The sequence below is a fragment of the Tinamus guttatus genome, unplaced genomic scaffold, assembly GCF_059628265.1.
Source record: "Tinamus guttatus ecotype Peru unplaced genomic scaffold, ASM5962826v1 Tinamus_guttatus_pri_ptg000045l, whole genome shotgun sequence".
Lineage (NCBI taxonomy): Eukaryota > Metazoa > Chordata > Aves > Tinamiformes > Tinamidae > Tinamus > Tinamus guttatus.
Window position 1 is genome coordinate 1,374,995 of NW_028288579.1, and position 24,681 is coordinate 1,399,675.

General features: G+C 48.1%; 1 protein-coding gene across 1 annotated transcript; it reads left to right on the forward strand.

The window, feature by feature from the left end:
* Nucleotides 1–1,905: 1,905 nt before the first annotated feature.
* On the forward strand, nucleotides 1,906–24,542 carry RGS9 (regulator of G protein signaling 9). The gene is made up of 17 exons (XM_088537639.1): nucleotides 1,906–1,997; nucleotides 5,297–5,393; nucleotides 7,992–8,042; nucleotides 8,208–8,314; nucleotides 9,087–9,138; nucleotides 10,232–10,290; nucleotides 10,682–10,758; nucleotides 12,045–12,126; nucleotides 12,528–12,590; nucleotides 16,003–16,032; nucleotides 16,658–16,719; nucleotides 18,426–18,539; nucleotides 19,469–19,584; nucleotides 20,079–20,166; nucleotides 20,920–21,058; nucleotides 22,226–22,311; nucleotides 24,250–24,542. Exons 1-17 carry the CDS (start codon nucleotides 1,935–1,937, stop codon nucleotides 24,419–24,421), a joined length of 1,458 nt encoding a protein of 485 aa, XP_088393765.1. The 5' UTR covers nucleotides 1,906–1,934; the 3' UTR covers nucleotides 24,422–24,542.
* Nucleotides 24,543–24,681: the final 139 nt, after the last annotated feature.

Sequence of the window (24,681 nt, forward strand, 5' to 3'; positions counted from 1 at the left end):
TTACACCATGCGTTTCTTACAAAAAAGATGAGGCAGCTTTATATGGATAGAAAGACACTTATAGGTTTTGTTTTAGCTTGTAAGTAAAAAAACACTAGAAATGGACTAAAAAAATCCTCAGCTGAGCTGAGTGGAGGAGTCCCGCTGGCAGCAGTGCAGCATGTGAAACGCATTGGATCCTGAGCGCAGCGAGGGGGGAGCATTCGCACCTCGGCTTGCAGCTCTTCACAGCTACGGTGCCTGGTGCTCTTGCCAGGAAATCTTTCTTTCAGAATTCGTGTGCCCACGCGGTTGGTTGTTCCTAAATAAAACAGTGATATCCCTCAGTGGAACTTCTGAAGTCAGCATTTGGCGGCAAAATGACCCTTTTTCGTCCCTGAAAGCATGTGGAGCCCATACAGTTGGTGGTGCTGGATGCTTTATTTAGGCCAGGGTTTGCACCTCACCTCAAGTACTTCTCAGCCCTTCCACAACACAGGAAGGTGATGCAAATAGCTGCTCAGAGAAACCATTTGCAGCTTGTGACAAGTTTTGCTGGTTTACTTACCGAACCAAGAAACAATGCTACCTCTTTTTGAGTAATATCTACCCTGATAGTATGTCCAAAAAAACTGGTCTCTCAGAAAGAAGTGGAGCCACTTTTAGTACCTGTCACCCTCGAAATGCCTGTTGGCTTTACTGGCTTTTCCCTTGTTTCTTGTGATTCCACAAGGATTTTCTTCTCTCTCCTGCAGTTTCCTTCAGGACAGTCCAGTGCCTTGGCAAATAGCTGATGCCTCAAAGCATGAGATACAATCACTTTGTTTTTAGCACATGGAAATACAGACGTTATTCATAATAGTTAAACTACCTAGCAGCCCAAAGCAGGGAATGCTAGAAAAGCCTTCCGGAAAGCATGTACTGCCTGTGATCCGGAGGCTGCTGTGACTCACGCGGGGGATTTCGCATGGGAATCATTCTGAGCAGGCATGGGAGAGAGGCCTTCCAAACCACTCTCTTGTTCAGATACTGTGAAAGAGCAGCGAGAAAGATAAAATACTTCCATGAGGGCAGCAAAGCAACTGGGAAAGCAGCCTGTGCCTTCAGGCTATTGCTATGAATAGAAAAAGAGCAGCTCAGAGCCAACATCCTTTCGTGCAGCGTGCGAGCCACGGATCATCATGTCAGAACGGTCACAAAAACACCGGGCTGGGGAGACTCACCCCGAGAAACGGTTCTGCATGTGTGGTTCTGCATGAAACGGTTCTTCGTATGCGAATTGGGAAGAGCCATGTACGGAGCGTGTGAGCCTACACGTGCATCTATAGGATGCGAGCACATGTGCATGGTGTCGAGGGGGCATTTGTGTATGTGCTCAGTGTGCTTTTAGGGTGGGCGCCAGTACGTGTGGGTTGCAATGTGTGTAAAGCAGAACGTGCCTACGTGGCTGGCACCAATTCCCACGAGTGCTTAGCAGGAGATTGGAGCTGTTGCTGTGCCCAAGGAGCCAACCCTGTGCAGATGGAGCTTGGAGTTTCCAGTGTTACTGTCAGAGAGCGCCCACCCACTCGCTGGGTGAGACAGGGCGAGTCCAGCGCTGTCCCCTGCACCCAGATGTGACCCCTACACCGACCGTGACCCCGCCCCTTGCCCCTCGCCCTAACTCCGCGCACCCAGCCCTGTCCCGGTCCCGGTCCCGGTCCCGGTCCTTGTCTCCAGCCCCGCCCCGCCCCGCGCTCCCTCTAGCGGGCCGGGGCGGCAGGCACGCGCTCCCGCGCCCTCATGCAAATGAGCGCGGGACGGCGCGCGCTGATTGGCTGCGGCGCGTGGCGCCGGCGCCGCCTGCGGCGGGCGTGAGGGGCGGCCGCGGCGGTGCCCGCAGCCAGGTGCGCTCGGACGGCGCCTCCGCTCCGGTCGGTTCCGCTCGGTTCGGTTCGTCCTGCCCTGCTGGCAGCATGACCGTCGCGCGGCTGGACCAGGGGCAGCGCCATCGCCCGCGGATGGCCTTCCTCAAAAAGGTGAGGGCCGAATCGCGCCGAGGCAGCCCTGCCTGGCGCGGAGAAAACCGCGTTGTCCGCTCCTGTAGCTCGGTGCTGGGCGAGCTGTCCTGCCGCTGGGTTCCTTCCTTTACTCTCTCTTTAGCGCCTCGAAGGCCCTAAAATGTTGCCATGAACTAGCAGGAGAAAAAAAAAAAAAAACAATCACCTGCTGCATTAGGCCCCCGACCTGCTGGGCTCCTGGGGACGGTGCTCCCAGGTGATGCTCGTTGTTCCCGAGGGAATGCGGCTATCGGCTCCCTCTTCCCGTTCTTGCCATGTTTGTGACTGGGAGCAGCTGAGTGAGTGGGAAGATGCACCCACGCTTTCGGGATGGGATGTGTAGTGTTGTAACGCCTTTGGGGTTTTTCTTTTTCCTATGATGTTCATTCAAAAAATGTAGCCAGTTTTAGCATAACTGATGGCTGCAGAGATATTTTTTTTTACAGCAGCGTAAGTAAGTGTTTCTTCCAGTGGCTTTTCCTGCCTGTGGCTTATTTTGTTGAGTGGAATTAGCTGGATTTCCAGAGGTGAGCACAGCAGCCTCAGAAGGGAAAACCTGGGGGCTGCTCGGCCCCAAAACATGCAATCGGTGCTGCAAACACAGGCACTTCTCATGCTGCAGGGAGTAAAGAGGATGTTTTCTTTGGTGCCATGTCTTTGTAGGTAAATTTGGCTGGGGAGCCCTGCCGAGAGAAGTGCACTGGGCCAAATCCTGTGCTGGGTGAACACTCACTGGGGTGGCATGTGGGGGTGTGGAGGAGAAGCTCATGATCCTTGGGTGGGAAGAGCTCTTAAAGCAGCTGGTTGTTCTGGAGAAAATGGCTCACATGGGAACAGGGAGAGGGTTTGAGCAGTTACAGGCTTTGTGTGCCCCAGACCTGCTGGGGGTCGGTAGAAGGTCCTTGGCTCTTGTCTCCAGTATTTCCGCCCGATCCCATTTATCCCAGACAGTGGAGAAGCCCGGGATGGAGCCTTGGCTGTTGAATTGGTGCATTCTGCTTGGTTTTGGCCACATTTCGGAGCGCAGAGCGTGCCCTGAAGTATCAGGCACCTGTAACAGCTGCTGTGGGTGGTGGCAGCTGAGGAGCTTGGCATAGATCCCCTTAGCACCTTGCAGAATTAGACCCTTGAGGAGCTAAAATCCTGGAGAGAAGCTTTGCTAATTGCTTAAGCCTGTGCTCCTGCCTCGCCTCCAGCTGCCACGGGAGCTGGGATTTCCTGGGATGCAGCTGGTGCTTTTGTGCCTCCGGAGCTGGCAGGCTGCTCCATGCACCGGCTCTCCTGCTGGCCTGTGGCTTGTTCCCTTCCAGACTACCTTGGAAAGTGTGTCGGGGTGTAGGGGGAACCTCCCAAACAAGATGTCCGCGTCTCTCTGGACACTTTGTGGATGTTGTGCTGTGCTGGTGGCTGGGCACGGCTGCATTTGCTTTGCAGGTTCTATTAGGAGCTCCTGCTGGGGTGGTGAAGGTGGCACAGGGAGGGAAAAGGGGCATGCGGAAAGGTGGGATTGTTAAAATGCAGGCCTAGGAAACGAATTATCCTTTTGAGACAGGAATTGGGATAAAAGGTTGTATCCCTACTGAGGAATAGGGAGGGAATATTGATCTTTGCAAACAGAATTCGGTAGCAAAGAGGATGGGATGCAGAACCAGGTAAATATTTATGATGGAGAAAGCTCCATGAGAACGTGTTTAATTTTGGCACCAGGAGTGGGCCCCCTGTAAGGGGGAGGATATGTCTGTGTTGTATCTAAGAGGGATCCCCCATCTGTGCTCCTGCTTGTCGCCTCTGTGTTACCGTGCAGACTTGGCACCTGGAGACTGATGTTTCTGTGCTGGAGGCACCCAGGGCAGCTCGCAAGCAACCAGCAGCACTGACCTGCCCTGGCAAAGGGCCCATGTTGGCTCTGCCGATGCCCAGGATTCCCACGTGCTGCTCTCGAGTTTGTAGAGCGCTGCTTTTTCCTGTAGTTTGCACATTTAGTCGTGCTTTGCACTTAACAAACTCAGTGGCTTCTTGCTGTTGGGGGGCAGTTTCGCTGTGGTCTGTGCGGTCGCCGCTGTGCAGAGATTGGGGCTGGTTTGCAAGGAGACCTCGGCGGGGTCGGCGCCTCGGGAGGGCTCCGTGCTTGGGGCTGCTGCCGTCCGCATTCGCTCTGAGCCTCTCCACCCCTGACCGCTGCAGGAAGCGGCGTCTAGCGCCGGGGAATTCAAAGCAGGCAGCGCTTCCCTGGCCAAAGCGTTGCCAGCCGAGCGAGCGCCCTGAGCAACACAGCAAGCGGTGTCTCGCGGTGATTAACCAGCCCTCCTGGGCCCCTGCTAGCAGGCAGGCTCTCATAGTGGTTCCCAATCTCCCATGATCCATAATAAGCAGGCCCTTCCCTTGGAAGAGCTGAGTTTGCAGCCAGAGCAGCAGGTAGCACCCGGGGGCAGCTCCCCGTTCACTCGTTTCTTTTCGCATAAGTTATTTCTTAGACGATGCGAATGAGCCCAACAGGATGCAAAAGCAACAACAGTCTGGAGCTTGTCGCATGTTAGCAGAGAACATCCTGTGCTGGGAGGCTCTGGTGGGCTCCCAATCTCTCAGTAATGATCCAGCTGCTGAATCCAGCAGGGAATGAGCGGCTGCCCTGTCCGTATGTGCCAGGCCTGGAAGCTCCGTGTGCTGCACAATGTGCAGCGACTGGAAGCTGCAGTCCTCACTGACCCTGGCAAGACTTGGGTCCTAAGTCGCCACAGTTCCTGTGGAAACAATATCCTTCCCTAGGCATGAGTGCCATCAAGTCACACCGGCTAAATCTACTGATCCTAGTTTAAAAAGCTGCTGCTGCTTCTGAAATGGATGTGAGGAGACAAAACTGGTCCTGTTGGAACAATTTGAACCATCTAGAAATAGAAGACAAAAGTGTGTTCTGCAAAACCGCTGTGCTCATGGTATGCAGCTGATCATAATGAGAAATCTCTCCAGGTGAAAAGAGGGAGTGCTTCCCCAGGGGTCATTCTGCTCCTTTCTGTACCCAGGCCTTGGTCGGGTGGTACCTGTGGCTCCCAAGGGACGGGTCGTTCTCCCCTCCCTGGGGTCTGTGCTTCTTGGGCATCTCCAAGTGGCGTCTTGAGGGGAAGGGACTGGAGAGAAGGGTGGTCGCTGCTCCCCACCTCGTGCTGCTGCTCTGCAGAGCCCTCCGAGAGGCTGCGTGGGGCTGCTGTGGCCCCTCCTGCCTCTGCTCTCTGCTCTAATGCAGCCCATCCGAACGCAGCCCTTGCCTGTCTGCCCTGCAGGTCGAAACCCTTGTGATGGAAATGCAGAATCCGGACACGGGCATCAAGACACACACTCAGAGGGTGATGATCACGAACATCCCACATGCTGTGACAGGTAAGAGCTTATTCTGGGGAAGGGACTAGCCAAAAAAGTTCTTAAAGAACAGCTACATGTGGCCACCCTTGGGTTCTGGATATGCTCTGGAGCTCCTGTTCCCAATAACTTGCTGCCATGTATCCTTTGAAACACCTCCTCCCTTGATCACATTCTCACTTGTGTTTCGTTTCCCTTCTACTCTTTGCAGAAGGGACACGAGCATTGCTGGTCATGCACTTACAGCTATCCCACGTGAATTTAACTCATCTGGCCTTCCTTTGCCTTAGAGTATAGGGTAACAGAAGCTTCAGCTCCCAAACCTGTTGTGTTCTTCCTGGTGCTGGATCACAAATCAAGATAAATATTAAAATCCAATTAAACTGGGCAGAACAGAATCTTCCTTTTAACATTTTCTAGTAATAATCATTTTTTCTTCAAACTGCAGGAAAGAAGATAGATATTCAACCCACTTCTCTCCCTCTAAATGACAGTTTTTTTCTCCTTCAAATGGGCTAAGGAAAAGCCAGATGGGTAGCTGTGCTGTCTAGTGTTAGAGGAAGCTCCTGTTGCGTTCTGTCCTGTGCTTGGCTTTCTCAGGGTCCTGGTTCTGTTCCCTGTTCTCCAAACCCTCACGTAACCTCTCGTGAGGGATCCTGCGTTGTAAATATTCACACAGACTGCAACAAAATCCCGTCCTGTTCTGAGCTTTCTGCAACACTTTGATATTGTGAACAAGAGCTCCCACTGAAAGCAGTGAGCTTGCTCCAGGCAGCTGAGGAGGAGACTTGGCCAAATAGATTAATTCTTCCCGATGGCATTGGCAAAGCCCCGTGGACCTTGGGTGTTGTTTGGACCTTTTTTTAAAAATTATTATCATTTTTTTTCAATATATGTAAGCAAAGGCACTAAGATTGAGCTATTTGCCCATGGGCACACCCTGAGTCGGTGCAAGGGTAAGGAGAGCCTTGATGACACCTGAAGCTCATTCTCTGGAGCACGTTCTGTGTGGCACCATCCAGATGGGGCAGCAGCCTAGGGAGCTGTTGTGCAGCTGAAGCTGCTGGGACATCTGCAGAGGATCTGGCCTCACCGCCCCCAGTTCCTGCTGGACAGTTAAGGCAGAGAAGCTTCCCCTCTGCTTAAAATAGCACGCCAGCTAGTTTAGATGAAGGGGAACAAGTATTTGATGTCTGAGCACTATAAAATACCAGTTCCTGAAAGTCAGTAGGTGGATGATACGGAGGGAAGATACCCATGAGTGCTTATCCTCCTTGTGTGCTCTCCACTTCCTTCTGGCTCCTCAACCAGTACTGCTGGGGCTTCCCTCTTGTGGAGATCGTTCATTCTCATCAGCTTCTGATGATCATGTTAGGGTCTCTTTTCCCCTCAGTCATTATGAGACTCTAGACTATGGTATTGTTAGTGCTCCCCAAAATGTATATACACTGATTAGCATCTAGGTGTTGCGGATGAGCCTGATTAATGAAGGAACTGTGAAGACATTAGAGCAAATCAATTGGTGGGCGCTAATCCACTGAAGAGGACTGAGCTCCTCAAGTTCAGGAAGACAGCTAGGTAAATTCCCTGTCAGGAAAATGACTCACGACTGAAAAGGCAAATAATTATCCATGTTTAATGTGCACCTTTTAGGGAAATGCTTACAGAGAGAGCTGTCTAGAAATAAGTGATGAGATAATCCTTTAATTTCGTCTATTTCAGGAAACAGGCAGGAGGATAAAAGCTCTGAGCCCCATTAGAAGGCTAAGGCTTCGCTCCAATGTCAAGAAAGGTTATCGCTTCATTTTGCAGTTGTAGGGGACGTTTGAAGGAAGGGTCTGTTGATGTGGGACTGAGTGCCTTTTTTTTTTTTTTTTTTTGGTGCCTGACTTTGTTTAAATGTTCTGGATGAACACTGTGAGACCACTGGAAGTTTATGCTGACTATGGGTTTGACTGGCTACATCACAAGAAATGGACTCGGAGATGTTTGTGAATGTAGAAATCTTGTTTCCTTTCAATATGTCCTGTTACTACCCCAACTTGGAGTAGAATTCTACCCCAATCTGAGTAGATCTAAGATTTAGATGCTGCTTCTACACTGAAAGTAGTGTCCTTAAAGGACTGGAAAAGATCAGTGCCTTTCTAAAAGCTGAGCTAACACCATGCTGTGTGAGTGTGGGGATGCTTTGCAGTGATTCTTTCCAAATATGATGGTGCAAAAGGAGGGCAGGGATCTTCCCTGGGAGTGTGAGCAGTTGTGTTGCTTAAGTCCTTTCTAAACCAATCATGAAAGCTTAAGCGAAGCTCAGGCCACACATGGTCCCCTCAACGCTCGCTATGAACCGTCCCAGGTTGTTTGCCTTTGCCCTGCTCCCTCCTGATCAAAAGTTGATGCAGACTCAGTCAGGAGAAATGCCTGAAGAACAGCATGGCCAGCAGGGAACAGCAATGTAATTTCTCTCCTTTCTTTGCACAGTGCATTTGAGAATATGTCTGGAATGAGGGATCTGTGCATTTGCTAGGCTGCAGAGCAGTGTTGGGGTAAGAAGTGGAGGAATCCCACTTCAGCCCATGCATTGCATGTTTCTAAGTACCTGATAATTTATTTGCTTTACAGGTAATGATATACTGCAGTGGATTCTCCAGCGTTTGCAGATCACTGGAGAAGGTAGGTAGAATGTAAACAGGGAAGGCTTTTCAGCTTTCATCTCATAAAACTTAAAAGATCTCCATAAACAAACCTCCTTAGATGTGCTCTTGTGTTCTGAGCTCACTTCAGAACTCCACTGCAGTGTTTCTGTCCAATCACACCATCTTCCTCCTCCATTTCCAGAGGCACTGCACCTGGGAGACCTGTTTGTCAAGTATGGATACATCTATCCTCTGCAGGACCCAAAGAATCTTGCCCTTAAAGCAGATGGCAGCCTGTACAGGTTCCAAGTGAGTTGCACCTCATCTAAAGACATTGGCTGGAGCTAGTTTGAAAAGCAGAAAACTAGAGCAGTTCTACAGGAGCTGGAGTCATGAGGCTGAACTATGTAGCTGCTTATCCTTTGGCATGCAGAAGGATGGAAAAGGGGTCCACAGAGCCTGAGGCCAGTTTTACCACTCTGACATAGCTTACAAGCAAGCTGTGATGCTTCCTTTTACTAAATGAGTGTTTTTATTCAACTCTAAAGACCGTGATTTCTTCTAAATTGTTTTTCTTACTGGGTTTTAAAAAGTATCAAATGAAATCCTAGTAATAGATGATCTCTGGGTAATATCTAGGTGATAACAAGTACTCTCTGGGGAGACTGAATAATGAATACATAGAAAGCACAGTAATGGGTTATGGTCAAGTTCGTGTATGGACTGTTTCCCTTATGATGAGGAAATAAAGATAGGCTCACAGGAACTTCCAATGAGGAGTTTGATTCCCCTCCATTGCCAAGTGAGGTTCCAGCATCTCAGTCTAAATGCTCAGGCAGTATTGAAGGGTTTTCCATTTTAGTTGCTTGCAGGGTGGAAGGAGATTTGACACCGATGCTCTAACGAACCCTGTTCTGCTCCAGCTGGCCCGGCTGCTCAGCTGTCTGTGCTTACCCACCAGCAGGACGTTGAGCTTCTGAGCATGCGAGAGAGAAAAGGATTCTTCTCTTTCCAATGTGGGTGTCTATAAGGATGAGTTCAAAGCTCCTGTGTGCTACCCAAGGACTTGTTTCTTTTGCAGACTCCCTATTTCTGGCCTGCACAGAGCTGGCCTGCTGATGACACAGACTATGGTGAGTGGGAGCATTATTCCTGTTCAGGAGGGGCAGCTCTGTCCTGCGTCTCTGTGTGTACAGTCCTGTACTGTGTTTGCTGTTCATGCCTTTCTGCTTTGTGTCCCCATGTGGCGACCAGCCTCTTGCATTTTCTATTATGTTATTTTTTTAAAGTAATGCAGAAAGGAGGGAGCACTCTGGATGTGACTGCCTTATCGTGACCCTGAGTAGATAACGTGTTTAAGTCTCCATTTTCCACCAGGACCCAGCAGCCTGGAATCCATCTAAAATGCCCTACTGAATAGGGAAGACTTTAAACACAAGCTTAGATTTCCCTGAGTAGTTGAGTGTGTTCCTGGACCTTGGCCCAAGACTGTCTTTCTGCAGCTTGGATTGAGCCCTGCATTTAGAGATGGTTCTTTCTTTAAACAGTTTGTGGTTGCTGCAGTATCTTGTGACAGTTCTGCCATACTGATCTTTGCTGCCATTGTAATGCCTTTTATTATAGGGCTGGTCATGAAACTTGGGCCAAACAGCTTGATCTGCTCCTTCAGGCTGTGCTGTGCAGCTCAGATTGGTTTGTTTACGCCAAGACTATTCTGTGTGGCTTTTATCTGTGTTACATTGTAGATCTTCTGAAGAAAAACACTTTTCGATTGGAATGTTTTGAATAAAACTTGGAACAACACATTGGCCTGTACTTGGAAAGCTTATAGGAAGAACACTAAAACCTCAAATCTTAAAGATTTGGCTCAATATCCCATGACCCTGGAAGCCCTGGCTTGGCTCCCAGAGGAGGGAGCTGCTGGTATAAGGGCCCATGTTGCTGCTTGTGCCATGTTCTAACCCCTGCCCTGGCTCAGTGTCCATGACAGAAGGGAAGCACCAAGCTCATCTTCGATGAGCTTTTTGTGGGCCTGGAGCTCATGCCTGGGAAAATATCTTAATATCTATTAAGACCTGTGTAAACACAATCTTCGTCTATTAAGGTACTAAGACATTTTTATCTTTATATCTTATTTAATAGACAAAGATTGTGTTTACAGGGGTCCTAGATGTGGATATTTCAATTTAAGGGTATGTTACTGCTTATTTGCTTTTTCTCACCCAGCAATTTACCTAGCGAAGAAGAATATTAAGAGGAAGGGGATTTTAGAAGAATATGAAAAGGTAAGGAGCTGTTATGCTTGTTCTGTTGCAGGCCCCTGCTTTGCTTTAGCTCTAGCCATCTGTTCCCATAGCTGGAGTGTGGCAAAGAAAATCAGTTTTCAATTGCTTGAAATGTTCCTCCAGTGGCCTCAAAGGCCAAAATTGTAACAGTGAAAAAGCAGCTGGTGCAGGAAGAGGATTCTCAAGTCAGTGATAATTTCAACAAGGGTAATTGCCCTCCTTGCAGTGGTATTTTTGAAATACTGTAGTTCATATAAATTATGGTGGGAACAAACTGCTTTTCCTAGCTCAGCTGCCAGCTCTCTCAAACTGTGGAGAGTCAAGAAAGTCCTAGGATGGGAGTGCTGTGTCCAGCATTCTCATACTAACTGCTTTTTTATTTTTATTTCAGGAACATTACAACATGCTCAATAAAAAAATAAACTACAAGTGGGATTTTGTTATTATGCAGGCCAAAGAGCAGTATAAGTGAGTTGACTCAGTTTCTGTTACTTGTGTCACTGGGGAGGTATGGGGAGGCAAAGCTTTCCTGTCCAGGTACGCACTGAAGGTACAGTTTAAAACATATATTGCAGTTTTAAAATAACTCACAAGTGCCCCTCAAGACTAAAACAAACCTGGTTTTTGTATCAGCTTGGGGCCTCTCAGTTTAGGAGGGACATTTTGTTCACCCTACTTTTCCTGAGTGAAGAAACTTTGCTGGATGCTTCAAATTCACAGGGGGGTTAGTGGACATGAGATGGGATTATTCCTTTAGAGAAAGGATCTTTTCCCTTTTTTTAGATTCCTATTACCTTTTCTACTTTCCAGCATGGCACCTTTTGCTCTTGCTATGCAAGGACTGTTTATATCTTGCCCAGGATTGTAGTCAATGGGTCAGAATACAGCTCATCAGATAACTGTCTTGTTAATCATGAGGCTGTTGTTGTAAACTGAGGTCAGGCTTAGGCTAAGGGATGCCAAATACAATTTAAAGGTAGATAAGACTATGTATAAAATAGTAGATTAAACCTGTACGAGATCTTGCTGCTGAGGCTGCCTGTTGCGGAGCAGGCTGTGTCCGTGCAGACAAAGCAGAGCAGGGTGGCCACGTTTGAACAGCTTCTTGGGACTTGGCACGGGAAGGGACCATTACCAAGTTGTGCCCAGGCCTTGTCTGGGGGAAGAATTAGTTGTTTCAGCCCAAACTTTTCTAGTGCCTGTTCTGTTTAATAGTAGGGATTATTGAGATGATTGAGTTTTAGCTCCTGAGAACATTCCTGGCAGCAATTCGAGATCGTCTTTGCGAGGAAATACCACCCTTAACTGAAAGACAGGGATGACACATATAGAATATTTCTCTGCGTGGAAGTCCCAGACACTGGTCAGCAATATCTGAGGCCAATAAACATGAGGCAGCCTGACTGACCACAAGTAACGGGTTGTTAGCACGAAACTGCACCAAAGGGCTGTCTGTCTAATCAAAAGAGGATGTGTCTGCTCCCAGCTGGGCTCAGGAAGAAGATAATTTCCCTAAAACTGAGAGGGGAGGGAACAGCAGTCATGTGTGCGCTTGTGAAGACCATAATTTGGAGTCTAGAATTAGATTCTCTGTGGCTGTACGTGTAGTCTGTGTGAGGATGCCTTGCAATGAGCCTGGGGTCTGTGCAGCAGCGAAGGCTGGGGCTGTGTCACCTCCGTCATCATGCAGGTCTAGAGGGGTGAAGATTCACGAGTGCCCCTGCTCAAATGAACTCCCCTGCTTGCCTCTGCAGGGCAGGGAAGGAGCGGAAGAAGGCAGACAGGTACGCGCTGGACTGCCAGGAGAGAGCCTACTGGCTTGTGAACCGAACACCTGTAAGTCTGGGTGGCTGTACATCGTTTTAGTATCTCAGTGGTGCTACCAAGCCCCGGGGCTGATGAACCAACTGGCTTGGTGGCATTAATGCAAAGGAGCTTTGGGGGAAAGTTGTAGGTATAGACAGAGCAGGACAAGCTGCGGTGTGATCAGCTCTCCCAGATGGACACCTGGAGGCAACAGGAATCCTGAATCCACCCCACCTTTCTCCTTGGTTGCCCTCAAAAACACAAGGGAGGGAGATTTGGTCAAAGGCCTCAATTGAGAATACTGTGAGGTGGCAGAAAAGAATGACGACCAACAGCCCTTCTAGGTCTGAGGTTCCCCTTGGCTTTAACGTGTCCTATTGGCTTCAAAACAACTGAGCTACAAAGCTGCTGTTGTTTCTTGTTTATGACAGCCTGGCATGCAAGATGTCCTAGAGTACGGAATAGACCGAGTAACGGATCCTAATGAAAATAAGGTAAACCAGGTGAGGCAGCATTTTTGTCATATCTATGGACTTGACTTGGGAAGATGCAGATGTGGCCCCATGACTGTGTTTTTGGGGGCGTTGCAGGCTGAGCAAGTCAACTCAGCTCTGATGGCTGAATGGGCCAGGAGTTGGAGCTATCTTGCTGTCCTGGGGCTGTGGCCAGCAAAACAGCGTTTGGCAATTTCAGGTTGTGTGTGTGTGCAATTACAGGACAATTTCTGTGCTGGTGAAACTGAGTTAAGGCAATTTTACCTTCAGCTGCTTGTTGATGCTTTTTCTGTTAGTTCCAAATTAACCATGGGGTTGTGGGATATAAAGGATCAGAGGAAAGATCCAGGTTTATAAAAAAGACCTCCAAAAGGGGAATGAGCAGGAAGATGATGAAGTTGGGGTAGTGTAACATAGTTCGTCCCTTATGCATAAGAATAAATATTGTGTATCTCCATGTCCTGAAGAAAAAACATTACTGACCTGAGACTGAAAACTGATTCAGATTCAGAGTCCACAGTGCAACAAATGCAGTCAGTGGCTGGAGAATTGGTGCCAACCTTTCCTTTCTTCATCAGTCCTTTTAAGTGGTCCTGTATTTGTGCACTTCATAACATTCACTTGGAAGTGAAGTCAAAGTGTGTTGTGGCAATTAAATGCAAATGTTACTGCGATCAAACGCGCTGTCTTCCCACAACTTCTCATTTTTGTTGCAGTCTTTAAGCATCTCAACAGGCAGAGGCTGGATAATTGCTTTGGCCAATTGTGTTCTGTTGCCATAGAGACTAAAAGCGAGCAAAATGCTAGGGTTGGGGATATTTTATTTCTTTGTACTGTAACTTTTAGCTGCTGGAATGCTTCCCCCCTCAGAGTGGAATTGAAAGAGTGGAGGAGAGAAAGGGAGACTGAAAGCGTCGGCTGGCTTCCCGTTCTGCCCACAGTTTACAGCTGACATGGCAGGAGATTTGGGGTTTGCAAACTTTCTGAAAGCCTCCTGCCAACTGACAGCTGCTTGGAGCCCAGCTGAAGTGAGGGGATGGGTTCAATTCCCACCCTGGACATGAAAGGCCCCCCACACCTCACACTTAGGTAGAGATCCCAAGGAGCGCTGAGGACCTGAGCCGAGGACACCAAGCTTGAGGTGACTTCAGTGCCCTTCTCCTTTAAGTTGGTCTCTGAGCTGCCTTTCCTCTGTGGAGACTGAGCAGGAAAGGGAAGGTGGTTCTTGCTCCTTTTTCTGCAAATCCCCCATGGAGCTGCCCCAGCTTTCCCAGGCCTGGCTCCCTGGTGGGCTGACTGTGCGCGCTCAGGCTCTATCAGGAAAGGATCCTTGGTGCAGGACGTATGTTCCGAGGAGCTTTCCATGTGGGCAGGCATAGGGTTAGCTTTATTTATTTACCTCATATCATTTTTCTACATGATGGCACTTCTTGCTGTATATAACGTTTAACTTTGTGTGTTTCTTTTCTCTTTCCCAGCAGCTGTCTGTCTCGTGCATGTGTGTGCTGTGACCGCCTGCCTGAGACCCCTGTAGAAGATTAACAAAATCACCCACATGAGGTGTCTTCCAGCAGTTATGCCAACATCCACCTCTTCTCACCCCACTGCAGCAGGGCTGTCCAAGGCATCCATCTGGCAAAAGGGAAGAAGAAATTAGAGGCCTTTTAAAACCACCTAATGGTTTTAATCTGCTGATATTTTTCCTAAATTAAATGCCCTAACTGCTCTTAAGTTTCATCAAATGGAACAGTTCACTGGCACTTTGTAAATCTGGAGGGGCCTGGTTGGTATCTCAGGTTCCCTAAGGAGATAATGAGCTCCTATTGAGCAGGAAATAGCTGGCCTGGAACAGAAATGAAGCCCTCTGAAGAGGGCAATTCTAGGACAGTAAAAGTAATGAGTTTATAAGCAGTTGTTTTGTCCTCTGTTTCCACAATGCATCTGAAACAACGATGACACTGTAGAAACAGGGCCTACATGAAAGCTGGCCTGTCATCAGGCAGACTGTTAAAAGCAAGAAAGGGAGTAAAGCTGTTGCTCAGTGCCCGCATTGCTATCCCTGGTAATTTTTTCCCAGTAATTCCAAGCTAACTAGTTGATGCTGGTTCTTTGAGCCCAACTACTTTTGCCTTGAAGTTCTGCTTACCTTCAGATACCAGTGTCAGTGCCCTGGTTTTAATAAGCTCTGCTCTCCTGCTTTTGCAGTTGCTACTTGGGGAACAGGAGAGGATGTAGATCTGTGGCTGATGGTCCTACTGTTGTCTGAGATCCTTGGGCTTCCCTTAATGTGTTGGCCCTGAAATCCTTCTCTCAGTTCCATGCGTGTGGCCTGCAGAGCGTCTCTGCAGCAGCTCGTGTTTACTTTTCTAGTTGTCCCTGCTGAGATAACGTGCACTGCAGTCATTCAAGGACAGCTATGGCACTTCCATCAGGAGGGAAAAAAAAACTCCCTCTTGCAATCCCACAACGAGGGTCTGTGTTAGTGCTGTGCTGGCTAGGCTAGGTTTGCATGAAGATCAGATGGGCTGGCTTTGTGTTAGTGCTATATGAATGGGCTGATCTGCTGCCTGTCTGGCTCCAGCTGCTGAAATGGTGAGTGTATCTTCTCAAAACCAGCTGAGTTTCAGCTACATGTGGATATCTTTCTTTTATATGCAGAACAACTCCTTCCTGAGCAGGACTAGCAATAGGATTAAAAGGCAGATATGTCCTCAGTGTCCCTACCACGGGGACATAACAAGCTTCGTTAGACAGGATCATTCTGGGCTGTGGATTAGCTGCATGGCTAAAATGGGAGGTGCAGATCTGGAAGCCTGCACAAGCCTTAAGGGTTTGCTGGGAGCATCCCCGACTCGGCCTCTCTTCCCCTCTCCCTCATCGAGTTTCTCACACAAAGTAACTGTGCTGCGAAGGCAGCTGTGTGAATAAACACCCTGCAGTTAACTGCCTGCTCACTCGTGGGTGACATATAGCATAGTGTAAGTTATTCACATCACCACACAAGCACAGCAGCTACTGCTCCTGAGGCTTTTAATTGTGGTGTTTATATTTTGCAATGTGTTGGTTCCTGTCTCCTTTAGCTAATACTGAATGATCTAATCTGTGTCTTGTAAACGAATCTATTTAGCTCCATTAGAATAACCCTTAATTGAAGGCATACGAGCAGGCTGTGATGGAAGAGGCAGTGCTAAACAGTAAATACGGCTAATGGAACCATTTACAGAATGTGGATGCTTTTAGCTTTGATGATACCCTGATTAGTTAAACTTGCTATGTTTGATTTTAATTGTAATGACAATTAATTGGAGAAGACTGCACAGTGGCAGACCTGCAGTAGTGTTTAATTTCTCAGAGAAAAGGTGGGTGCAAGCACCTACTCCAATTTAATGGTGTTTGTTTCTTTATTTTACAGAAAAAAACCATGGATGTTTATAGGAGAGAGGTAACTGGTCCTTCCCTTGCTTCTAGGTGTCTGTCCTCCTGTATTGCTTATACAGTATTGCATGAAAGTCTCTCTGGCAGGGGACAAGCTCTTTTAAAAACACCCAGGGTGGTTGGCAGACTCTGAACTCCACACAGTTGCTTTTCAGGACATTTGCTGCCTCGGCACCGCCCGTCGCAGGGAGCAATCCTGACTCCTTGAGGAAAACTCAAGCAGGGACAGGCACCAGGGCTAAGATTCATTAGATCTAAATTAGTGGGAGAAATGCATCCAGTGGCACCAGTATAGAGACAGCCAAGGACTGATGATATTGGCATGCTAAATCTTCCAGAGCATTTTTAGGTGGATAGAAGTGTGCTGTGGGGACGGATGCAATGGGGTTGCTCCTGGGCAGTTATGCAGCGTAAGGAGCTCGTGTTAGTTGCTTGCCCACTGTAAAATGCTCTTCTGATGTTTGGTGTAACCTTAGTGAAAATAGCCGTGTGGCCAGGATAGTTTAGAGACTTTGTGATCTTTTAGGGAGGGAGCAGCCTAGTTACTCTCTCCCATAGCTGAGGTTCAGGTAGGGAGGGCCAGGGTCTCTCACTTCATGTTCCTAACTGTGCTCGTATCTCGTCCCTCTCAGATCATGTACTATCAGCAGGCCATCATGAAGACCAGAGTGAAATCCTCTGTCTCCCTGGGAGGGTAAGTCCTGACTTCTGTCTGTCCACATGTTAATTAGCCTTCAGTGCTCATCTCTTAATGAGCTGATTGAGCTCTGCCTTCCAGGAGGCAGTGGGCTCCCTCCTGGGAATGGCTCTGGCGGCCACGCACGGTGGAGTTTGCGTGCTGGCTCCAGGCTGCATGTTCCCTGGGCCAGAATGTGTGATGCAGAGGAGGGGACGGAGTCCCAGCCATGATGGAGAGGCTTCCTTGGAGCCAAGGAGGGCTTTTCTATGGGTGTTCGTGGAGCAGCATCGCCCTCTTGGCTGAAATTCCCTTTGAAATCACAAGGCGTTTTAGCTGAGCCGGGCTTGAGGCCCAACACATCCTGCAGGCTGTGACAGCAGCTCTGCCATTGTGGGGCCATCGTGCTAGGACACAGCAGTGTGTCCGTCCTCTGCCTGTGCTGGACAAGCATCAGACAGCCTCACCCTCCCAGTCTGAGCTAAATAAGGTGCTGCGCCTCTTAGCTGGGATAATTTAGCTGCGAGAAGATGGCTGTGGACAAATGAAATGGGATGAAGAGCTGGAGGAAGCAACACTTCTTGTGGTGAGGATGATAACTTGTGAGGCACCCTCAATTCTGTTCCCAAGTCCCTTAAAACTCTCCACACCTCAGTTTCCCAAATGAACTGGATTGGGGAGGCTTGGTTACATCCTTGAATTTTGTGATGTTTAATTGTTTGGCTATGGAACTTTTTGTATGTTAGCCCTTATCTTGCTAATATGTAGCACCTAGTCTCTAGGTCTAAAAAATCTTTGGATCTCTATCTCAGCTATGGATTTGGGTCCAATTCTAATTATTTTTGATGAGGGTAGGATCAGCAGCTAGATGGTGTTCGTGCATTGGAGCATTGCATTGATTCAGGAGAAGCTGCAAAGCTCTAATCATTAAAAAGACAGAGCAATGTTACCTAAGCTGACAGATTTGTAGCATGATTAGAATATACGGATTGGAGTGAATTATGCAGGTGCTGAACACCTCGGCATTCCCACTGCGAAGATAGGATCGAGCAGGTCTATGCCAAACCTGTGGAATGCTTAGTGCAGGAGCATGTACAACTGCAGGGTTTCTGCCCAGGTGCCTGTTAGCAATGAGCCCTTGGACGCTGTTCCTGGCTTCGCACACGCTAAAGCAGTTTGGTCTGATATGATTTTTAAACAGAGAAAAAAGACTCTTTTCTTTTTCCCCAAGAATGAAAAAGGGAGGTGAAAACTAAAATTCCAGCACATTAGTGAAATTGGCTGTAATTACTAGTCTGGCCGACTCAGGACGTGTAGGAGAGGTGCTTGTCTGGTTCCTGCTCGGAGAGAGATTTTCGTTTCGTGCCAAGCCCTCCTCAGGCGCCACTGCACAGGAATGAGCTGCACGGCAGGGACACGGAGGCAAGGAGAGGCCAAGGTTCCTCCATGCTACCCTGCTTTTCCTGGGCTTTCCCGGGCTCTCCCAATCCCTTGGGAGGCCAATGGAGGATCCAATCCAGTTCAATGCAGTGCTCTTAGCACTTGAGCTGCCAAAATCACCTCTTTAAAAGATAACCGCAAGGCTACTGTTTGATGGGAAATGGGGGGAAAAATGAATGTGCTAATTAATCAGTCCATGTAATAATTTATTTGGGTTTATAATGGGGCTGACTGCAATTCTGCTTGCAAATTAATATTCTGTTTTTTGTTGAATTTACTTGCAGGCTTGTGAAGTACTGTGAGCAGTTCCTCTCCAATGACCCTTTCCTGTCGGGATGTCTCCCCAGCAACCCCTGGATAACAGATGATCCCGAGTTCTGGGACCTCAATGCAAAGCTGTGTGTATTTTTATTCTCTCCCCTTCTCGTGTTTTATGCAGAACTTTATACTGATAGAAATGAGAAAGGGGAAGCACGGATCTTGCCACAATACCCAGCTGCTGATCACGAGTCGGGAAGCATTCCCCTTTTGGCATGGCTTGTCCGTGCCAAGGAAATGCTGTCTTGGGAATGCTTCATGCTGGATTTACAACATTGTCCCCTTCCTCTTGAAGTGAAGTTTTCCTTAATATTATGGAAATTCACAAGCTCATTTAGGGATTACACACTTGGCAGTTGCTGAGTGGGCCCAGTCCTCACCTCGGATGAGTGCAGTTGGCCCTTACTGGCACAGGGGTAGAATATGACCAGTAATACTGGGATGTAGCTACTTGGCTTATCTTTAACCTTATTAATTCATGCACTGCTGATGGTATAGCAGTGCAGAGCTGGCCCTAAGTACGCATGCAGAAGTGAGGTTCAGATGTGTATCGACTGTCCATGCCCTTTGCAAGGTCTCTCTCGGGTCTCTGCTCTGGTATGTGCTAACTATACAAGGGCATCTCTGGGATAAATGTGTACAGCCTGTTAGTGACTCTCCTGGGAGTTAGTGACAGTGCCCTGTCAGGCAGCCCTGAAGGATGTTGCCAGCACAGAGTGCCTTTATGAGGAGCTAAGCCCAGGGCTACAACCACTGCTGCCTCCAGACTGGTGCTGAGTCAGACCTGCAAAGCTGGGTGAGCGTAGCAAGAGCAGTGCAGGCACAAGGCAAACCTTGATCTCACCACGTACCAAACTCCTTAATTATCACTTAGTAGGCTGGGTTCAGGAGCTTATTACAGCATTCTGGAAAACAGCACAGAAATCTCCTGGCATCCTGGTTGTAATTAACACATCAATTAGATGGTCCATGTGAAATGGGCAGTGCTGTTTGTGTCAAACCTCTGCAGAGTGGAAATCCCCACCCGAATGCGTGTGGAGCGATGGGCCCTCAACTTCAGCGAGCTGATAAGAGACCCCAAAGGTCGGCAGAACTTCCAGCTCTTCCTGAAGAAGGAATTCAGCGGTGAGTCCATGTGTCCCTTCCCTCTGTCTAGGAGGCACTGAAGGGCCCTGCATAGCTTAGAGCAGCAGTGGAAAATCCACCTCTGTGATAGGTACCGTGGGCTGAGGTGCTGGCAAGATCACAAAGCAAAGGGAGCCAAACGATTTAGAGAATGATTCTGGAGAATGATTTGGCTGTGCAGGCAGTGCCTGCAATACCACCTAGTGGCAAAGGCTACAAAATACAGCAGTGTGCACAGGGAATGCTCCCAGAGAGCTGGATCTGTGGCTGGATTTATACGCTCTGCAGGTGTCTCTTGCCCCTAAGCAGAGAGCAGCAGAAGGCTGCTCCTTCCTTCAGTCCCAAGGAGATCTCCAGGGTCAATGTGACAAGTGGAGATGCTTGGAGTTGGAGTCAACACACACCAAATAAAAGAAATTCAGTTTTAGAATTTAAAAAATGCAAAGGAGTTTTCCTCAGTCTTGCTCTCTCCTAACTGAGTCCTTGTTGTGCAGGAGAGAATTTGAGTTTCTGGGAAGCCTGTGAAGATCTCAAGTATGGAGACCAATCCAAAGTCAAAGAAAAAGCAGAAGAAATTTACCAGTATGAAAATCTTTAATTCTTAAACTCATTATAACAAGCCCCATTGCCTCCTTTGTACATCACCACTCCCAAGATAATTTATTCCCAAGTTTTTTCTTTGTAAGCCGCCAAGTGTGGGTTGTGCTATGTCCTCATGTAGTAAAGAAACATTTTAAAGATTAAAGCATAAACACTTTTTTGTTATATAAACTTATTTATTCTTTTTGTCCACTGTTATACTTAAATCTTGTAAAGGAGAGAAGTTGCTTAGATTGTAGTTTAAATACCAGAGTGGAATACCAAAGGTCTGGGGACTGCCACAGGCAAACCATAAGTGGATAAGTACAGGTAATTTAAGGAATCATTCATGTATCATTGGGATCTACCTTGGGGCAGGATTACTGAAGAGCAGCTAATACATGACATCGAGTGTGAGAAGTCTAAGAATTATCCTCTGCCCAAGCTTCCTATAGATGAGAGGATGATTAGAGATGATTAGTTCATGGAGGTACTTCAGAGCAGGCACTGTATAAGGGCACTGAAGAGACTCATCTGGCCACTAGTGGGTCCCAAATGGGTATATTGTGTCACACTGCTGAAGGAAGTGACTGCGTGTCATTCCTCAGCTCCCTCTGTCCAAGAGATGATGGACAGCCCTAGGCTACGGTGGCCAGTCCCAGCTGGGAGTTGAAAGGACTTCTTGTTTGTCCCATAGACAAAAGGGTCTCTAGGAGTTCTCCCTTTAACTGTCACATTGTTTCCTCTTCCTTGCAGGCTCTTCCTGGCTCCAGGAGCAAGGCGCTGGATTAACATCGATGGCACCACAATGGGCATCACTGTCAGAGGTCTCAAGCACCCTCATCGTTATGTTTTAGATGCTGCTCAGACCCATATTTACATGCTGATGAAAAAGGTCTGTTAGTTTCCAAAGTCTAAGGGGGATTCCATGTTGTTGGGGCCTTCCCAGGGCTGTGTGAGCTGTCAGTGTTGCTTGCAAGTGGCCTTTGTTTGAAAATCCCTGAAATTTGTTGACTTGAGCGAGATCTGGTTCAGGCCTTTGTACTTTATTGCTTCTCCTTCCAGTTTCTCCTAACCAGCATGCCCCAAGGTAATGAAGTTTAGCTGTGTGCCCGAAGTCTTGCCTTCTTGATACCAACTGGGTCACCAGCTTATCCATGTCTTGAACAAATCTTATAACTTCCTGGATATAAAACTGAGATGTTGCTGCTTTTCTACCCCCAGGATTGGTCTGAGACTAACTCAGTGTTCATGCAGCACCCGAAAGTGTGTTATACATTTGTAGTATCAGTGATTTTTTTTTTTTTCTGTATAGCAGCAGCAGTGCTCTCCTCTAAGGAGTGTTTTGTATACATCCTAAGCACCAGTCTGAAGGCTACATCCAGTATCCCAGTGTTGGGATGCTTGTTGCACGACTGTCCTTCAGCAGTGGTTGGGAAGATTAGTAGAAACTGCTATAACAAAAAGAATTTTGTACCAAGAACATAACAGGATATGGCTCCTCTATGGTCTTAGAAATAAGTTTGTTGAGTGTTTTCACAGTTCACTATGGTTTTGTTGATGGACCCTTTTAGGTCTGACTGGTTCAGCCTGGGGACTGATATTTTTAGCAAACAATGTCATGGTTTTCATTAAGTCATCAGATCACAAATAACTTGTGAATCCTCCTTACGAGTGCTATAAAACACACTCAGGAAGGAGCAGTGTGGCCAGAGGAGCAGCTGGTGTCAACTGATGCTGAAAGCATAAAAACTCTTCTGATTTGAGCCACTTGGTGAAAGGTTCAGCTCCTGAAATATAAATACTTCACCTTGCAGTGACACTGAGAGACCTCTGATCTGGACTTGTCTGAGTCCAGACCTTTTGGTCTGGGTCTTTCCTGGAAAGCTTTATCATGAGATTAAAAAAAAAAATAAAAAATGTGCATTAGGATTGCATTAGTTTCTTGGAACTGGATAGTCTCACCCAGCAGCCCTGGCTCCGGAGCAGCTGTACTTGGTGGTGATTTTTAATAAAGGTATTTGCAGCCTGTGACTACCCTTTCTCCCTTTTCTCCTAGTAGGACTCCTATGGCCGCTATTTAAAGTCTCCAATATACAAGGAAATGCTGGCCAAGGCCATTGTGCCCCAGGAGACGGTCAAAAAAAGGCAAGTGAAATTGGATTTAATTGTAGCAAGGATGGAAACAGCTTAAGTTGCAGAAGAGTTGCTATGACTTAGGTGTTAGTTAAAACAAATTTTTCACTAAGAAGATGCTTTGAGACGGATTACACTGTTTATAAGCCCATTGGAACTGATTTGAAGGCAGTCAGAATACGAGAACACTTGGCAATTGCTTGGCTACTTGGTCTGCAATTTTTTTTTTTTTTTTTTTTTGGAATGAATCATTGCTCCTTTCCTGAGAAGAATAAGAGCAGTGTGTAGTGGGTATGGGAGAACCTTCTACCACACAACCTTGGCTTCTAGGGTAGAGGCAGAGCCACTGCAGTGTTCTCCATCTATTCTGCTCAGCTCTGCCTGGACAAAGCTGTTCACCCCCTGGGAAGTGATGGTGAAAAGCAGCCAAATTGGAACAAACAGTATCTTGCATGTGAGTGACTGCTGGCACAAGGTAGAAGGTCTGAAAAGGAACAGGCTTGAAAGGGCTTTTCCAGACTAAGATGAGGCTTGCATAGCAAATTTAGGCCATTTGAACTGCAGTTGCTTCGTGAAGCTGAATGTGCAGTGTCAGAGCCGAGCTGGGTGGAGTGCTTCTCTCTGTTCCTCTTCCACTTTTTTAACCTAGCAAGCAAGAAAGAGGAATCGTGGACTTTCACACTTTGGCTTCATCCATTTCAAGTCAGTGGAAAATAAACCTCCTGATGCCTTGTCAGGGGTTGGCTGCTTTTTCCCTGAGCTGCGCATCACAAGGCCGCTGGCAGATGGTGGCAGTTCCCTGGTGCTGCTTTCTGTGTCTGCAGCTGATCTCCCGTTCTCAAGGCGGCACGGGCACCACCGCCATGCCCGGGCCAAAGAAGCACAGACACCAATATGGGGATGCTTCAAATGGCGTTTATTGCTACGTATCAGCGTCTTTTATGCTCGTGCTCGATGCAGAAGGGCTGCGCGTTAACCAATAGCGTGCGTGGCTTACATACTTCGCCTTATATGGGCTATGCCTGTTTACTCCTGCCTTTCTGTGCATCGCGAGATCTTCCGAGCGCCAGGCCCTGTCTTTTAGCCTAAGTATGGCCAACCTCAATCTGGTTTGCCCTCTCCCACACCTGGTGACTCCCTTTGTGTTTGCCGGTGTCTCCCCTGGGAATACAGTACTTGCCATTCTGCTTAGGGTAAAGCTCTTGTATCTCATCCAAAATTAACGCGTGTTTTCGCCACTGCTGAGAGTATTTTCCTGAAGTGGAGGGTGGGAATTTTTTCAGGTATCACAGAGATCAGATCCCCACCCATCCTGCTCCTTATCTTGAGCTTACTGAGGACAACAGGAATAAAAGATTCCACTGTTCACAGCTGATCAGGCTCTCAGTCTTGCCCACAAATGCAGGCAACAAAGGGAGCCCAGGACAAGGCTTATTTATTTATTTATTTATTTTATTTATTTTATTTTTATTTTTTTTAGCAGTTCCACAGCTGATGCGTGATACTGAGTCCTGCTTGAAACCACCTAGTCTGTACTTGCACTTCCCTGTTGGTTTGGTGGCGGTGGCATGTTCGTCTCCATCTGAGCATGCCCTTCTGTTAATGGGCTGCTGCAGGTCTTGCTGGCCTTGCTCTGGGGGGGAGAAGTTTTGAGACAGCCAAGTCAGCCCAAATGCCAAGTTACAGCTCTGTATTTCATGTGTAAGGTGCTTTTCTTCCCCCCAGGTCAGGCTTTAGCAGGTGCTGAGGCAGGTGCCCTCCCCATGCACAACCTCAGGGATTTAACTGGACAGGGATGTTTTTCTAATTGATGTTTCTGCTCTGCCCGGGGCCATCTGGATGCTTTGGGATTTCAGGACATTCTCGTTGCTTAGGGAGCAACAGTGTGAGGCTGTGATGCCCTCCTGCCCCTCGGTAACTCACTGCTTCTCTCTTTCACTCCCTGCCCAGCTCCAGTTTCTTATTTGGACGGCGCCACCTCCGCTCCAGCCCTAGCCCCATCATCCTGAGGAAGCTGGAGGAAGAGGCCAAAGCCAGAGAAGCTGCCACGACTGTGGACATCACACAGGTTATGAGCAAGCTGGACCGCAGGAGCCAGCTCAAAAAGGATCCTCCCAAGTAGGCTCTGAGCCCCGCAGGGCACAGCCCAGGGAAAAGACAAGCTGAGGCTGCTGTTGAGCTTCGTCTCCCCTTCCTGAAGGTGTCAGTGCTGCTTTACGTTTGCCAGGCCCGCTCTGCCAGCAGCCGGCTCGCTGGCAGCTCCGTGCTCCCTGCGCCGCTTCCCGAGTACCGCAGGCATGGAAGTGCTGCTGGCCGGGCGGGAGCCGCGGTGCGGGGCCAGCTCCCATCCCCACATACTCCAGAGTGGGATGTTTTCTGGCA